Source organism: Anarhichas minor, unplaced genomic scaffold (assembly GCF_050575085.1).
Source record: "Anarhichas minor isolate MPS153535 unplaced genomic scaffold, ASM5057508v1 ptg000024l, whole genome shotgun sequence".
Taxonomy (NCBI): Eukaryota; Metazoa; Chordata; class Actinopteri; order Perciformes; family Anarhichadidae; genus Anarhichas; species Anarhichas minor.
In genome coordinates, this window is record NW_027466470.1 from 1961618 (window position 1) to 1978743 (window position 17126).

Consider the following 17126-nt stretch of genomic DNA (forward strand, 5'->3'; position numbering starts at 1 on the left):
GAGATTATCCGTTTTCGCACTACGGGATCCAAAACTCAAAATAAAACACAGTCTGTAGGTTCGACCAGCGAATGTGACATGTGACCTGATAGGGTTTGATGAGGCCGCGGCTCCTTGTGAATCTTCTTGTTACCAGGACGAGGTCCGGAGGGAAGAGGCCTTGTGGACCTCCTGACACCAGCGCGTGTCCGGGGTGAAGAGAGCCTTGTGGATCTCCTTACACCAGCGGTGTCTGGACGGAAGAGAAAGAATTCTAGCTGTGCTCAGGCTTATAAACCAGGTGGCACAACCAGTGGGGGGCCCTTTCTTGGCCAATGAGGGACCAGCATCAGGTTTCTGCTGGAGCTGGGGGGTGTGGTCATCCGGCATGAGGTTTCTTGCAGATCCCAGATCAGGCGTTTTGGTGAAAGGAAGGAACATGGCTGCTCCTTTATTTGAAAAACACGTGTGAAGGTCTCAGCCAGCCAGGACAGCAGGGTCAGATCCCAACAGTATTCACATCAGCTCTCAGGTTGTAAATAGTATTCATGAATGTGAGGTTTGAGGCTGTGGGTTAAAGTTTCTCTGACTTCTTGAATTCTGATGAAACAAACATCCTCTTCACCGACTTAGTGCACAAACTAAATGTTGGTTGTAAAAATCAACAAGTGATATCAAACTCTGCTCATTTCTCTGTGACAAAGATGTTTCAGTGAGGAAAGTTTAAAGGACAGAGACTGACTGACAAATGCTCTTCTGCTCTAAACATGAACTCTGTACTTTGTGGTGTTTCAGGAGGAAAACTGACTCAGTTATTCTCTCATATTAGTTTCATATTTTCTCCATCAGCTTTGTATGAAACCCTGGAATGAAGACAAGAAGAAAATACTTTGTTCATGTTGGTTTATTCATCATGTAAACATTCAGTTTGTTCACACATCCCATCAGTAAAGTCTGTTCAATGACTCTTGATCAATTAGAGATTTATTTACAAATGCACACAAAGAGAATAAAATATCTCAGATAAATGAAGGTCTGGTGTTTTCTCTCTTAAGATTCATGCAGTGGAAGAGAAACAACAAAATAAAAGCATCAACACAAATATTCATCAGACATTTAGAGCTCAGAGAAGTTTAAATGTTCATGCAGAGAAATGTCAGTTCAGGTAAACAAACATCATCATGAGCAGTGATAGCCTCCATGGCTAAACAGACACAGGAAGGAGCTCCACCTAAAGGAACTCAAACATTTACACAACAACTGATGACAAGTTGTCAAAGTACCGCCCATAATGTTTGACTGACAGCTGATCTCTGTGCAGTGAAGAAACACCACAACAATCAGCTATTAGCAACAAACATGGAGACAAAGTGAGTTGAAGAGTTCAAACACAGAGTTTAACCCTTAAAGGACTTCTGTCTACTTCAGTTTACACAACTCAGCAGAGTCTCCAAAAGAACTAAAAGGACATAGTCCAGCATAGAGAGGCTGAGTGAATGTGGTCTGGACTCTGTGGAGGAGAGTCATGGTTTCAGAGACGCTGTAAAAGGACAGAATACCTGCACTGTGATCCAGGTACACTCCTACTCTGGAGGACTGAGGACCTGAGACGGGAGTATAGATAAAGTTGTACCCAAAGTTATAACCGTTTTTGTTACATGTTAATGCCCAAGATTGGTCATTGAATCCAAATCCACATTCACTCCAGTCCCCTTTTCTGCTGATATTCTTGTATGCGACTGCCACCTCAACTCCGCTTCCTCTCCACTTCACCTCCCAGTAACAACGTCCAGTCAGACTCTCTCTACTCAGGACCTGCTGACATCCAGTGAATCTGTCTGGGTGACTAGAATAAAACTGTTTTCGACTCATACATGTTGCTTTGTTTCCATCAGATAATAACAGACGTGTGTGTGCTGTGTTTGGATCCAGTGTGATTTCATGTGAATATTTTAAGAACTCAGCTCTGGTCTTGGGCTCTGGTTGTTGCAGTAAAACATCCACTTCAGTCACCATCAGTGAGATGTTCGTCCATTTCTCTCTCAGAACGTCCTGTAGTTCATCTCTGACTTCTGACACAGCCTCTGTCACATCCTCAAAGTAGCTCAGAGGACTGATCTTGATGCTGGATGAGTCTGTAGACTCTCTGAGTGGTGACAGTGAGGGGTAGTTGTGTAGAATCTGGTTGTGATCCTCTGTGTGTGAGAGCTGCTGCAGCTCAGTGTCGTTCCTCTTCAGCTCAGTGATCTCCTGCTCCAGCTTCTCCTGAAGCTCTTTGACTCGACTCACTTCAGTTCTCTGCTGGGATCTGACCTGCTGCTTCACATCAGAGCTTCTTTCCTCCATGAGACGGATCAGCTCAGTGAAGATCTTCTCATTGTCCTCCACTGCTTTATCAGCAGAGAGATTGATTTTCTCCTCCTCCTGTTGAAGCAGCTTCACATCTTTCTCTCTGTCCTGGATTCTCTGCTGGATGTTTAGTCGACTCACCTCCAGCTCTCTCTGCCTCTCAGTCCTTTCTGCTGCAGCTGAGACTGTGTCGTGGCCTTTATGTTCCTCCACAGAGCAGAGATAACAGATACACTGCTGATCAGTACGGCAGAACATCTTCATCACCTCATTGTGACGAGAGCAGATGTTCTCCTGGAGCTTGTTGTAGGGGTCCACCATCTTGTGTTTCTCAAAGGCAGGAGATTTAAAATGAGGCTGAAGGTGTTTCTCACAGTAAGAGGCCAGACAGACGAGACAGGACTTGAAGGCTTTCAGTTTCCTCCCAGTGCAGACATCACAGGACACATCTTCAGGTCCAGCATAGCAGTGATCAGCAGGAGCAGCTTGGAGTCCAGTCTTCTTCAGTTGCTCCACTAAATCTGCTAACATGGTGTTTTTCATCAGGACAGGCCTCGGTGTGAAGGTCTGCCTACACTGAGGGCAGCTGTGGAGTTTCTCTTCATCCCAGTGTGTTTTAATACAGTTCATGCAGTAGCTGTGTCCACAGGGAATAGCCACCGGATCCTTCAGTAGATCCAGACAGATGGAACAAGAGAAGCTTTCCTGGTCCACTTGAACTCCTTTCTGAGCCATTTTCTCCTCGTAGCAGATACTTTGTGAGTTTCTCTGATTATAAAACAAACATCTGAGTTTACATCAAAAATCTCTATTTTGTTTCTGTTCATCTGCTGATCTTCACTGAATGAGGTTCCTGCTCCAAACAAGGCGACATGTGCACAGAGTTGAGGTGGCTGTGTTTTACAGCCAGAAAAAGAGGGAGGAGCTATCAAGCTTTCATATGATTGGACATCAGCAAAGCCTTGGGCGGGGGGGGCAGCCCTGTGAGAGTAATGATGTTACACCATTGGTCGGTAGAGTTGGAGCTCCCCCATTGGCCGTTGTTATAGCTGGTACTGCTTTTTGTCTCCGCGATCAGTCAGCTGATCAAACACGGTTGTGTGTTTTGATGACAGATTTCAGCTTTTCCTTTAATTAATGCTGCAGCCCCTCAAAACCATCTCGAGGCTGTTGGCAGCATGTTCATGATCATTATGGTCTGGCCTGCTAAACAAAGTATCATTCAGTACACAATAACACTTTAGATGAGTAGTGCAACCGCTGACTGTCCCTTTAACATTTAAAAACATTGACCAACCACACTAGGTTTCAACACAGTAAAGATATTAAATCAACATTAAGTAGAATATACAAAATATGTCCTTCAAGGCACACATTTAAAGATTATTCAAAATATTGAAAATATCAATAATAAAAATGATAAGATCATTGAAATAACCCTCTGAATTTCAGACAATAAAACAAATAAATAAATGTAACCAGTGCTTTTATCTCAAAAACAGCATTGCAGCTGATGAAAAGTGATTCTTAATATTGAGTAGAAGAAAAATATTTTATACAAAAGATTAAATCAGGGCTGTATAGGTAGCTACCACTGAGGGAACTGAGGACATTCCCTCTGTATTGTGGTGGGGATTTAAAAAACAAAACATGAGTAAGAGTTTAAAATACATTTGATATGAATTCTACTATTTGAGTTTTTGAAGGTTGATTCTACTTTACTTATCCTTATGAAGTTGATTTGTTTTTCACACAAGATCTGAAAATGGAGACCTATACAATCCAACAAAAGTTATATATAGACCCAATAATGTATAAATATTTGTTTTTAAATACACACATATTTAAAGACAAACCTTGGTTCACAGTTAAGCTCAGACAGCTGAGGTTGAACACAGAAGAATCATTCAGGAGGACAAGGACAGGTTTAAAGAATCAAAGTACAGGTTTATCGAGACGGTGAGAGAAACCAAACGACTGTACTCTGAGAAACTCCAACAGCAGTTCTCAGTGAACGACTCTGCTTCTGTCTGAAAAGGTCTCTGATTGATCACCAGCTGCAAACCTAAAGCTCCTCACTCCACTAACGACTTGCACATGTCCAATGAGCTGAATGAATCCTACTGTGTTTGTGAAAGACAAAGGGACAGTCCTGACAACAAGGAGGACACTCTCCATCCTGGAGAGGGACGTTAACAGGCTGTTCAAGAGAAGCCACTGTAGATACCTGCTCAGCAGCAAACTGATGCTAATGCAGAAGGACAAGAATGAACCAGATCAGCTGATTCTGCAGTTTGTTGTTGATTGATATAAAGTGATGAACCTCTAGTGTTGATATACTTTACTTTTTTCTCATTTATTAATTGGATTCTTTTGTCAATATTAAAATATCACCTTGAAATAAAATCTCTAAACGTTCTGTAGGTGGAAACATTAGAATGAGTCCAAAGACTTCTGTAAAACATGGATGATTCTAGTTGAAATAAAGGAGGCCAAACTAAAGTAGAACCTCCAGTCAGTGAGTATCATAAGATGCTGCATTCAGGTCACATGGGAAAGATGGTAGAGAAGAGCTTCTACTCTACAAATAGTATTCACATAATTAATGTGGAACGTAGCCTATACTAGATGCGAGGAGATATTTCTTCATCATGTTCAGGTTTGGATCAGATTGCTGCACGTGGTTAGAGCATTTCTGCTAAATTCCTGATTTCTTTCATATTTTGGTCAACAATGTTTAACCTCCTCTTTACGTAGCACTGCATGTTGTTGTTGTTGCTCAATCCACTCCTCCATAGTTTATCTCAAATGTGTCTATGTTGTTGCAGGTTTTACCAGCTAACTTTGTTCCTTTGTATCTGTTATCTGTGTCTCTAAGCAACCATGCGTCACATTAGTCTAACGTTTTTTTCTCAGACTTGGATTAATACTTAAAGTGCAAAGGAATGACACGTCATAGCAGTGGTATGTGGTCATTAAATCAGAGCTATATGAACCAATCAGATTGATTGATTTGAGCTACCAGTTTCATAACATTTCTCTGAATTCTTGAATTCTGATTGAACAACATGGAAATATTTGTAACCAAACGTCAGGACTCAACTATACTTCTTCACAAACAAATATGACCAAATATAATCTGACTATAGTTTATATTTTCGTGTAATGAATCCTCTTAAGTGCATAAACTGTACTTAAACATAAACCCTTTTACTCCCCCCGTGAGTTCGCTTCATTCATACTGGTCGGTGTTTACATGCCGCCGCAGGGCAACGTGCAGGAGCTACAGCGGACACTCGACGAACAGATATAGTGTGTGGAGCGGACCAACCCGGACTCTTTAGTTATTGTCCTTGGTGACTTTAACAATCACTCATGAACCCCCTACATACAGACAGTTCATTAAATGCTCAACTAGAGAGGAGAACATTCTAAATCACTGCTACACAACAATCAGCGGGGCCTATCACGCCGTCCCCCGTGCTGCACTGGGACTCTCTGACCACGTCATGGTCCATCTGATTCCTGCTTACATGCAGAAATTAAAGCTACGTAAACCTGTGGTGAGGAAATTCAAGAAGTGGACCAATGAAGCTATGGAGGATCTTCGAGCGTGCTTGGACGTACAGACTGGGATGTTTTAAGGACTGCTACCGACAGTCTGGATGAGTACACAGGCTGTAACGTCATACATCAGCTTCTGTGAGGACAGCTGTGTTCCAACAAGCACCAGGGTGAGTTACAACAACGACAAACCCTGGTTTACAGCGGAACTCAGACAGCTAAGGCTGCACAAGGATCAGGCATTTAGGAGTGGGGACAACGACTTGTACAAAGAGGCAAAATTGTATTGTATTGTATTAATCATCCCAGGGGAAATTTGTCTCTGCATTTGACCCATCCCTGTATATAGGGAGCAGTGGGCTGCCCATGACAGGCGCTCGGGGAGCAGTTAGTGGTTCAGTCGGACACTTCGACACAGGATACGTACCAGCCAAGGATCGAACCGCCGACCTTGCGGTAAGGCAGTGAGGAACGCTAAACGACTGTACTCTGAGAAACTGCAACACCAGCTCTCAGCAAGTGACTCTGCTTCTGTCTAGAGAGGTCTCAGACAGATCACCAATTACAAACCTAAAACCCCCCACTCTATGAATGACCTCCGCCTGGCAGACGAGCTGAATGAGTTCTACCGTAGATTTGAAAGACAATGGGACAGTCCTGACTCCATCCCCCACAGCTCCATCAACCAGCCCCAGACCACCAGCTCAGCAGGGGCTCAGGCCTCTGTACCACCCATCCCTGCGCCCCCCCCCCCCCCCCCCCCCCCCCCAGTGATGACTCTCTCTATTCTGGAGAGAAACGTCAACAGATTTTTTTAAAAACAGAACCCCCGCAAAGCAGCCGGCCCGGACTCTGTCTCCCCGTCCACCCTGAAGCATTGTGCTGATTAGCTGTCTCCGGTGTCTACAGACATCTTCAACACCTCCCTGGAGACATGCCACGTACCAGCCTGCTTCAAGGCCTCCACCATTATCCCCATCCCTAAAAAAACAAGGATCACAGGACTTAATGACTACAGGCCCGTCGCACTGACTTCTGTGGTCATAAAGTCTTTTGAACGCCTGGTCTTGTCCCACCTAAAAACCCTCACTGACCCACTCCTGGACCCCCTGCAGTTTGCCAGAGCCAACAGGTCTGTAGATGATGCAGCCAACATGGCCCTTCACTTCATCCTCCAGCATCTGGACTCCGCAGGAACCTACGCCAGGATCCTGTTTGTGAACTTCAGATCTGCCTTCAACACCATTATCCCATCTCTGCTGCATGACAAGCTCTCTCAGCTGCACGTGCCCAACTCCACCTGCAAATGGATCACAGACATCCTGTCTGACAGGAAGCAGCACGTGAAGCTGGAAAAACACGTCTCAGCACTGGTTCCCCCCAAGGCTGCGTTCTTTCCCCTCTGCTCTTCTCCCTGTACACAAACAGCTGCACCTCAAGTCACCAGTCCGTCAAGCTCCTGAAGTTTGCGGATGACACCACCCTCATTGGACTCATCTCTGGTGGAGATGAGTCCGCCTAAAGGTGGGAGACTGACCATCTGGTGACCTGGTGTGGTCTGAACAACTTAGAGCTCAACGCTCTAAAGACAGTGGAGATGGTTGTAGATTTCAGGAAGAACGTAGCTCCACCTGCCCCCATCACCCTGTGTGACTCCCCCATCAACGCTGTGGAGTCCTTCCGCTTCCTGGGCTCCACCATAACCCAGGACCTCAAGTGGGAGCTGAAATTCAGCTCCATTATCAAGAAGGCTCAGCAGAGGATGTACTTCCTGAGGCAGCTGGAGAAATTCAACCTGCCAAAGACAATGATGGTGCACTTCTACACAGCCATCCTTGAGTCCATCCTCTGCTCCTCCTTCACAGTCTGGCACGCTGCAGCCAATGCCAAGGACAAGGTCAGGCTGCAGCGCATCATTCACTCTGCTGAGAGGGTGATTGGCTGCAATCTGCCGTCCCTCCAGGACTTGTTCGCTTCAAGGACCCTGAAGCGAGCAAAAAATATTGTAGCCGACCCCTCACACCCTGGACACAAACTGCTCGTGTCTCTTCCATCTGGTAGGATGATGCGGTCCATCAGGACCAAGACCTCACGAACAGTTTCTTCCCGTCGGCAGTCCGGCTCATTAACAGAGCCCGGGTCCCCCACTGACTCTGTCATCCCCAGGACAATTTCCTACCGGCCACTCCCCTGCACATCCCTTATTTAAATACACTTGTCACTTTTACATTACAGTTGTTTAAAGTACTGTTATGTTTGTCTGTGCACTTTATTTTATATTCCTTTATATTATATTGTCAATTTTAATGTTTCTATTTCTTGCACTGTGTTGATTGTTGTTGATTGTTTAATGTTATTGTCTAATGTTATGCACCACCCGCCATGACAAATTCCTTCTATGTGAAACATTCATTGGCAATAAACGGTTCTGATTCTGATTCCAAACGAGACGAATGCTCTTCTGCTCTAAACATGAACTCTGTACTTTGTGGTGTTTCAGGAGGAAAACTGACTCAGTTATTCTCTCATATTAGTTTCATATTTTCTCCATCAGCTTTGTATGAAACCCTGGAATGAAGACAAGAAGAAAATACTTTGTTCATGTTTGTTTATTCATCATGGAAACATTCAGTTTGTTCACACATCCCATCAGTAAAGTCTGTTAAATGACTCTTGATCAATTAGAGATTTATTTACAAATGCACACAAAGAGAATAAAATATCTCAGATAAATGAAGGTCTGGTGTTTTCTCTCTTAAGATTCATGCAGTGGAAGAGAAACAACAAAATAAAAGCATCAATACAAATATTCATCAGACATTTAGAGCTCAGAGAAGTTTAAATGTTCATGCAGAGAAATGTCAGTTCAGGTAAACAAACATCATCATGAGCAGTGATAGCCTCCATGGCTAAACAGACACAGGAAGGAGCTCCACCTAAAGGAACTCAAACATTTACACAACTGATGACAAGATGTCAAAGTACCGCCCACAATGTTTGACTGACAGCTGATCTCTGTGCAGTGAAGAAACACCACAACAATCAGCTGTCAGCAACAAACATGGAGACAAAATGAGTTGAAGAGTTTAACCCTTAAAGGACTTCTGTCTACTTCAGTTTACAGAACTCAGCAGAGTCTTCAGAATAATAAAACTGAAGTCCAGCATAGAGAGGCTGAGTGAATGTGGTCTGGACTCTGTGGAGGAGAGTCATGGTTTCAGAGACGCTGTAGAAGGACAGAATACCTGCACTGTGATCCAGGTACACTCCTACTCTGAAGGACTGAGGACCTGAGAAAGGAGTTTGAACTTTGTTGTACAAAAAGATATAACTGTTATTATTACATGTTAATGCCCAAGATTTGTCATTCCATCCAAATCCACATTCACCCCCGTCCCATTTTCTGCTGATATTCTTGTATGCAACTGCTACAACAACTCCTCCTCCTCCTCTCCACTCCACCTCCCAGTAACAACGTCCAGTCAGACTCTCTCTACTCAGGACCTGACTATAATGAGTGAATCTGTCTGGGTGACTAGAATAAGACTGTTGTTGACTCTTAAATGTTGCTTTTTTGTTTCCGTCAGATAATAACAGACGTGTGTGTGCTGTGTTTGGATCCAGTGTGATTTCATGTGAATATTTTAAGAACTCAGCTCTGGTCTTGGGCTCTGGTTGTGATGGTAAAACATCCACTTCAGTCACCATCAGTGAGATGTTTGTCCATTTCTCTCTCAGAACGTCCTGTAGTTCATCTCTGACTTCTGACACAGCCTCTGTCACGTCCTCAAAGTAGCTCAGAGGACTGATCTTGATGCTGGATGAGTCTGTAGACTCACTGAGTGGTGACAGTGAGGGGTAGTTGTGTAGAAACTGGTTGTGATCCTCTGTGTGTGAGAGCTTCTTCAGCTCAGCGTCGTTCCTCTTCAGCTCAGTGATCTCCTGCTCCAGCTTCTCCTGAAGCTCTTTGACTCGACTCACTTCAGTTCTCTGCTGGGATCTGACCTGCTGCTTCACATCAGAGCTTCTTTCCTCCATGAGACGGATCAGCTCAGTGAAGATCTTCTCATTGTCCTCCACTGCTTTATCAGCAGAGAGATTGATGTTCTCCACCTCCTGTTGAAGCAGCTTCACATCTTTCTCTCTGTGCTGGATTCTCTGCTGGATGTTTAGTAGACTCACCTCCAGCTCTCTCTGCCTCTCAGTCCTTTCTGCTGCAGCTGAGACTGTGTTGTGGCCTTTATGTTCATCCATTAAGCAGAGATAACAGATACACTGCTGATCAGTACGGCAGAACATCTTCATCACCTCATCATGACGAGAGCAGATGTTCTCCTGGAGCTTGTTGGAGGGGTCCACCATCTTGTGTTTCTCAAAGGCAGGAGATTTAAAATGAGGCTGAAGGTGTTTCTCACAATAAGAGACCAGACAGACCAGACAGGACTTGAAGGCTTTCAGTTTCCTCCCAGTGCAGACATCACAGGACACATCTTCAGGTCCAGCATAGCAGTGATCAGCAGGAGCAGCTTGGAGTCCAGTCTTCTTCAGCTCCTCCACTAAATCTGCTAACATGGTGTTTTTCACCAGGACAGGCCTCGGTGTGAAGGTCTGCCTACACTGAGGGCAGCTGTGGAGTTTCTTCTCCTTCTCTCCATCCCAGTGTGTTTTAATACAGTTCATGCAGTAGCTGTGTCCACAGGGAGTAGTCACCGGATCCTTCAGTAGATCCAGACAGATGCAACAAGAGAAGCTTTCCTGGTCCAGCTGAACTCCTTTCTGCGCCATTTCACCTCTCAGTAACAACGACTGTCTGAGTTTAACTTTTTAAGAAGTGAAGCAAGTCTGACCTCTGATGTGTTTCTGCACTAAATAGGGCCTGTCAGGTCCTGCTCTTCAACAGTTGGTTACACCCATCTCCAAAATGTAGATCTGAAGGGGAGGGAACAAGGACAAAAAGACAGAGTGGAGCGCTCTGTGTTTGAGAGCAGGAAGAAGAGAGAGCAGCCTTTTCAGCCTTTACTGTTTCCCACAAAGAGAGGCAGGTTGTGCGAGCTTCCATTTACAATGTGCATTAAGAATAGAGTGTTAGAGATTATGACAGCGCACATAACTTAACAGTTTCTCTTATTTTTCTAATTGTCCAACAAAGTTATTGGAGTTCTAAAGAAAAAGGAAAACACTGCTTCATATTGGAAATTAAAATTATTGACAAATGACAAACTGCTAAGATCCAAATAAACATGTGAACAACTGGCTGTAGTAAAAGTAAAGGACATGTGATGCTTCCTCCACCTCTTCTACACATGAGTTGGATCATGAGCAGCCACTCTTTCCAACCTCCAGTTCTGTTTACCTCAACAAGTCTGATTACTGCAGAATTAGCTTCATACATATTTATAGTAGTAAAAGAATATGTAGCAATTACAAATCCCAGGAAACTCAGTTTAATATAATACATAAATTACGAACTACCACATATCTTAAGGGCCTTACAAACCAGAGGCATTTTTTCACACTCTTGATTTTATCATGAATAGTTTCACAGAGAACGCAAATATCACGCAGAGAAAATGTGACATCATTTTTTTTTTTAAAAACAGGTCAATTTTTCTGATCTTTTCCTCCACAGGTACGAGCCATAACCAGTCTTTGGTCTGATCCAAGCCGCAAGGAGGCGCCTTTAAAGCAAATCCTACAGGTGCCACAGCTGTTCTCCAACAACTGCAAGACCCAATGCATGATGGGAAACACCTGGCTGTCTCCAGATCTGAGAGCTGATTGGCTCTTAGTTTTGATAACAAACACCACGTTTTGTAGAAAATCCTACTTTTCTGTTTAATTGTAATATTTAACACGAGATTGAAGACTGTTAGTCTAATGTTGTCCAATCAAGGTTTAATCTGAAATCATAGTTTATATAGTTGATAATAATGTAGATTATTCATATAACACTTATCAAAACGAGCAGACGAAAAATGAACTAAGGGTAGAATACAACTCTACTCACATATTCACACACACATATACACACATACATATATATTTACAAAGAAACATGAATGCATCCTAACGTGGTCTAAAAATTACAAGTAGCCTACAGTTTGGATCTAACAGGATGTAACTGTTTCTGTGACTTCCTGTTTGTTCTTTGAAGACAGTTGGAAACTGTTGGACACGTCATCGCCTGCTGCTGCTGCTGCTGATCTCATCTCAAACCAGCCTGTTTGCTCAAAGTACTACACTGAAGTAGAGTTGTAAGGTACTTGTACTCCACTATATAGAGGCAACGGTGTACTTTGTATTCCACTGTAGTTAATTTTGAGATCAAGATTTTATACAACAAATACAAACACACTGCTGAGGATTAAAGCGCTGGTTTCAAACCTTTAGAAATGAGTCGGGGCTCGTTATCATGTTTCAGATGTCCATGAGTTGTTAGCAGCTCCATCAAAGAGACATTAACCCTCTAAACTTCTCAGACGGTCTCATTTAAATAACTGATTGAGGCTAAAACGATCCAATGTTTCATTAAAAACAGCAAAGATTATGTAACAATGTGAAGCAGAACTGTTCTCTGATCATATCATGAACACTCAGATTGATCTTGTGACCCTTTGGAGGACTAAACATATGTTTTAAACTAAAACTGTAGACAGTGAGTAGAGGCCTGGAACCTCCACTACATCCCTGGTTATCAGCATGAAGGCGCCCTCTTGTGTTGAGCTTCAGTGTTCACATTTCACCTGTTAACCTGCTATGATGTTCACTGCAGGAAGACGTGTAACAACTTCACTGAGTCTTTGGCAGCTTCAAACAACATCAGTAAAGAGACATTTAAATGTAGCATCACACTGTGTCAGTTTGTTCACAGGAGTCACATCCTGTAACACTAATGCTGCATTCAGGGCACATGGGAAAGATGGTAGAGAAGAGCTTCCACTTTACAAACAGTATTCACATCAGCTCTCAGGTTGCAAATAGTATTTATGAATGTGAGGTTTGAGGCTGTGGGTTAAAGTTTCTCTGACTTCTTGAATTCTGATTAAACAAACATGAATTATTTTAATGTTATTTGAAAGACTTATTTTTGAGAAAGTATAGTGTTTCATGTGAGATTTCCATCATCAACTCAATCAGTCATTTTGACCAGAATCTCATCAATGTAAAACAGATTAATGAGTGAGCATCAATTCAAATATCGATCAAACTTTTTAAAAAAAGTTTATTTTTCACCCAGAGAAACGTCAAAACGTTTACAGAACAATTAAACGTGATGTTTGATCGACAGCTAATTTAAATGACTCCTGTCTTTGAGTTTACAGAACTCCACACTGTTTCCCAACATAGCAACAAATCCGACGTGGAGGGGCTGAGTGAATGTGGTCTGGACTCTGTGGAGGAGGGTCATGTTTTCACCCACGTTGTAAAAATGCAGGAGACCTGCACCGTGATCCAGGTACACTCCCAATCTGGAGCATTTGGGAGCAGTGAAGGAAGTTTTGACGCTGTTGTACAAAAACACGTAACTGGTGTGTTCACATCTTAATGTCCAAGATTTGTCGTTGTGCCCAAACAGACATTTGTGGGCGCAATTTGCTCTGCCGATGCACTTGTATGCGACTGCTACACAAACGTTTCTCCCGATCCACTCCACCTCCCAGTAACAACGTCCAGTCAGACTCTCTCTACTCAGGACCTGAAAACATTCAGTGAATCTGTCTGGGTGTTCAGGATAAGACTGATGTTCTCTCATAAATGTGACTTTTCTGTTCCCCCCAGATAACAACAGACGCGTGTATGCCGTGTTTGGATCCAGTGTGATTCACATGAATACTTTAAGAACTCAGCTCTGGTCTTGGACTCTGCTGCAGCTGAGACTGTGTCGTGGCCTTTATGTTCCTCCATTAAGCAGAGATAACAGATACACTGCTGATCAGTACGGCAGAAGATCTTCATCACCTCATCATGACGAGAGCAGATGTTCTCCTGGAGCTTGTTGGAGGGGTCCACCAGCTTGTGTTTCTCAAAGGCAGGAGATTTAAAATGAGGCTGAATGTGTTGCTCACAATAAGAGACCAGACAGACCAGACAGGACTTGAAGGCTTTCAGTTTCCTCCCAGTGCAGACATCACAGGACACATCTTCAGGTCCAGCATAGCAGTGATCAGCAGGAGCAGCTTGGAGTCCAGTCTTCTTCAGTTGCTCCACTAAATCTGCTAACATGGTGTTTTTCACCAGGACAGGCCTCGGTGTGAAGGTCTGCCTACACTGAGGGCAGCTGTGGAGTTTCTTCTCATCCCAGTGTGTTTTAATACAGTTCATGCAGTAGCTGTGTCCACAGGGAATAGTCACCGGATCCTTCAGTAGATCCAGACAGATGCAACAAGAGAAGCTTTCCAAGTCCAGATGAACTTCTTGCTGAGCCATTTTCTTCTCCTCATGTGTTTCACTCAACAGAAACAGAAGTCTGTGCTTCGACCAAAAGTCAAACTGTTCTTTTTGTCCCGTTAGAGCTGCTGCTCCTTCACCTGCTCCTTTATACTGATCTCACACACTTGCATGTCAATGAAAAGGAGGAGGGAACAAACTGCCATGAGCCCAAATGTGTTACACCATTGGTCGAAGTAAAGCACGAGTTGGTCGACTTGGAGCTCCCTCTCCTCATTGGCTGTTGATATTGTTCTGCTGTTGTTGTTATATATGTTTTAAAACGTATAATGTTGTTACATTGTTGTTCTATATGTTTTAAAACATATAATGTTGCATGCTTTCTTTCTACCAGTTTTATTTAGTTCATCCTGATCTTCTGTCTGTGAAGAGAGCAGACATCAGCAGATCCTGAGTGCCGGTGGGGGGTCGGTTGGGAGAGGTGAGAAGGAGGCAGGGGGTGTAGGTGCTTGTTTGATGTTGGGGCAGTTGGGGGTGAACACATTCAGGTCGTCAGCCAGTTGAATATTCTCCACAGGGGGGGGTCTCCTGTAGTTGGGGAGGTCCTCTCCACACTGTTTTGCAACGTTTCAGAATCAGAATCCGCTTTATTGTTCGTGTATGCGTACGCATGCATGGAATTGCAGGCCTCTCCACACTGACGAGGGGTCGTTGGCTGACAACTTGTTTTCCTGCTTTTCAGTGCAGCTCCTCTTTGCTACGTTGATCTCCCTCGTCAGTGTGTTTCTGGCCTGGTTGTACAGGATCCTGTCCCGACTTCTGTAGGCCTCCTCCGCAGCCCGACCAAGCTGCCTGAGTAAACCAGGGTTTATTGTTCTTGTAAGTGCAGAAGGTTTTAGTCGGCACACACATGTCCTCACAAAAACTGATGTACGATGTCACCGCGTCAGTGAGCTCATCCAGGTCTGTAGCAGCAGCCTCGAAAACACTTTAATCATTGCAGACGAAGCAGACTTTGCTTTGCAGATTTTAGTTTCTGCCTGCAGAATTTGTTAATATAAATATGAAGCGCGTAGCACACTCATGGGTCAGAACTGTAGATTCCTGTCTGACTACAAAGAAGGAAAAGTCAGAAGAAACATTTACTGAACTTCCACTGGGAGGCGATAGAGTTCCATGAAACTCCACCGATGAGGAGAAACGTGTGTTCACACACCTTTTATCTCTCTGTGTATTTGTGTGTTAGATGTAAACAGTGATGACTGAAGCTGATTATCTGCTCTGATTATATTTTCTGTGTCAGATTGAAATGAACAACTGTAATCCTGTTTCACGTGTGGATGTTGTATTGATTCATTCTGTGGCATTCATTTAAAGATTTACTCCCCACAATACTGGGGTTTGATTTCCTGTGATGGAAGAAATATTCAGACGTAAAGAAGAGAAATGTATTTGCTAAATCACAAATTAGTTTCATGCGTGTGTTATTAAAATCTATACAGACGTTAAACATTTTGTCTATCTCATTCTTTTTATTTTCTCTCATCAGTAAAACAAACTTTATGAGTGAACTTTAGCCTTTCATGTCAGAGTCAATGTTTTAAGTAGACGACATTTATCAGAACAATAGCAACGTTCAGGCTCCCTCACGTGGCTAAAAGGTGAACTGCAGATATAAATGTTAAATAAAAGACTACTGAAGACACTCCCCCTGATACATTCTCCTGGGTCCAACCTGTGGGTCCCGACCCGGTGTTTCTCGCTGATACTCACAATCTGAAGAAACAAATAGAATGTTTTATTGTGTGTCTGTTGACGGCCGTGCGTTGTTATGGTGAATAATCACGAGTTGTCATTTATTTTGGTGTCAGATGCATTTTTACGTAGAATTTTGTTTCCATTTGTTTGTTCGTTTTCATACTACTGTTATAATATTTATGTTACTAAATCATGAGGTAGAATTTACAATATAATACTAATGTGTGTTATTCAAGGCTTAAATTAAAGATTATACAAAAAATTGAAAATGTGAATAAATAAAAACAAAAATCATAAGATTATTAAAATATTTATCTTGATTTTAAAGACGACAGTACAAAAGAGACTATACCTCACTAGCTCGGCTAATGTAATATTGATATTAATGACATAAATGTTCCATACAGGAGATAAAATCCGCGCTGTAGGTGGCTGAGGAAAGCGAGGCCTCGATAATGTTGCTGAAATGTTTCAAACAGCGAGAGGAGGAGTTTAAATTAAATTACAAATTCAACTTTGTGATTTTTCAAAGACAGATTCTGACTCAACGACAGAGGAAAGACCGTTTCCTCTGTCTGTCAGTAGTTAAGTGAAAGAGCTACGCTCTCATAACTTCTACTTATTCTTGCTTGGCACTGTGACGACCAGCATCAACATCCAGATGTTGATGCTGGTCGTACCTCTGGAGTCCTCTGCCTGAACCTGAAAGCTTGCAGACTTTGTTTCATCTGAACTAAGCAGGCTCTGACTCTTCTCCACTTACTGCTCATCTCTCATCCACTCTGAGCTGCTCTCCAGAATCCCCACTGATGGATCGGATTTCCTTTTTAGTCGGCGCTGCCTCTTTGTAGTGTCAGACAGGCCGAACCCAAGTGTGGCAGTGAAGCAGCCTTTTTCGTGTCCAATAAATCCATCAGACGGTCGCTGTTAGTGAAGTCAGCGGTGTGATGTTAAAGCCAGATCTGATAAAATGTTTCCGTCATTATTTAGCAAAGCACAAACGTTTTTCCACAACCTCACACCTACTTTAAAAGTCCAACAGAAACATTTCTAACTCTTTTCTTTTCTGTTCACTTTGACTTTTTTTC

The 17126-nt window shown here is 43.1% G+C and overlaps 3 protein-coding genes across 5 annotated transcripts; all 3 read right to left on the reverse strand.

Moving 5' to 3' along the window:
- Window positions 1-1398: 1398 nt before the first annotated feature.
- LOC142956715 (tripartite motif-containing protein 16-like) lies at window positions 1399-3072 on the reverse strand. The gene has a single exon (XM_076098446.1). The coding sequence runs from the start codon at window positions 3061-3063 to the stop codon at window positions 1399-1401; it is 1665 nt and encodes a 554-aa protein (XP_075954561.1). The 5' UTR covers window positions 3064-3072.
- Window positions 3073-9000: 5928 nt separating this feature from the next.
- On the reverse strand, window positions 9001-10677 carry LOC142956714 (tripartite motif-containing protein 16-like). Of its 3 annotated transcripts, none has more exons than XM_076098445.1 (2): window positions 10085-10677; window positions 9001-9754 (listed from the first exon to the last, which is right to left on the reverse strand). In XM_076098445.1, exons 1-2 carry the CDS (start codon window positions 10675-10677, stop codon window positions 9001-9003), a joined length of 1347 nt encoding a protein of 448 aa, XP_075954560.1. The 3 variants fall into 3 exon arrangements, with proteins under 3 accessions (XP_075954560.1, XP_075954559.1, XP_075954558.1); XM_076098444.1 differs by having other exon boundaries at window positions 9001-9572; window positions 9705-10677; XM_076098443.1 differs by having other exon boundaries at window positions 9001-10677.
- A 2503-nt stretch (window positions 10678-13180) lies between these two features.
- Window positions 13181-14319, reverse strand: LOC142955962 (E3 ubiquitin/ISG15 ligase TRIM25-like). The gene is made up of 2 exons (XM_076097229.1): window positions 13727-14319; window positions 13181-13397 (listed from the first exon to the last, which is right to left on the reverse strand). Exons 1-2 carry the CDS (start codon window positions 14317-14319, stop codon window positions 13181-13183), a joined length of 810 nt encoding a protein of 269 aa, XP_075953344.1.
- Window positions 14320-17126: the final 2807 nt, after the last annotated feature.

Excerpts from the sequence above, each read along its gene's own strand:
- LOC142956715 (XM_076098446.1), bottom strand. The coding sequence starts at position 3,063 with ATGGCTCAGAAAGGAGTTCAAGTGGACCAGGAAAGCTTCTCTTGTTCC.
- LOC142956714 (XM_076098443.1), bottom strand. The coding sequence starts at position 10,677 with ATGGCGCAGAAAGGAGTTCAGCTGGACCAGGAAAGCTTCTCTTGTTGC.
- LOC142955962 (XM_076097229.1), bottom strand. The coding sequence starts at position 14,319 with ATGGCTCAGCAAGAAGTTCATCTGGACTTGGAAAGCTTCTCTTGTTGC. Across the intron at positions 13,398-13,726 it reads ACCAGAGCTGAGTTCTTAAA|CGTCAAAACTTCCTTCACTG; the intron begins GTATTCATGTGA and ends TTTGTACAACAG.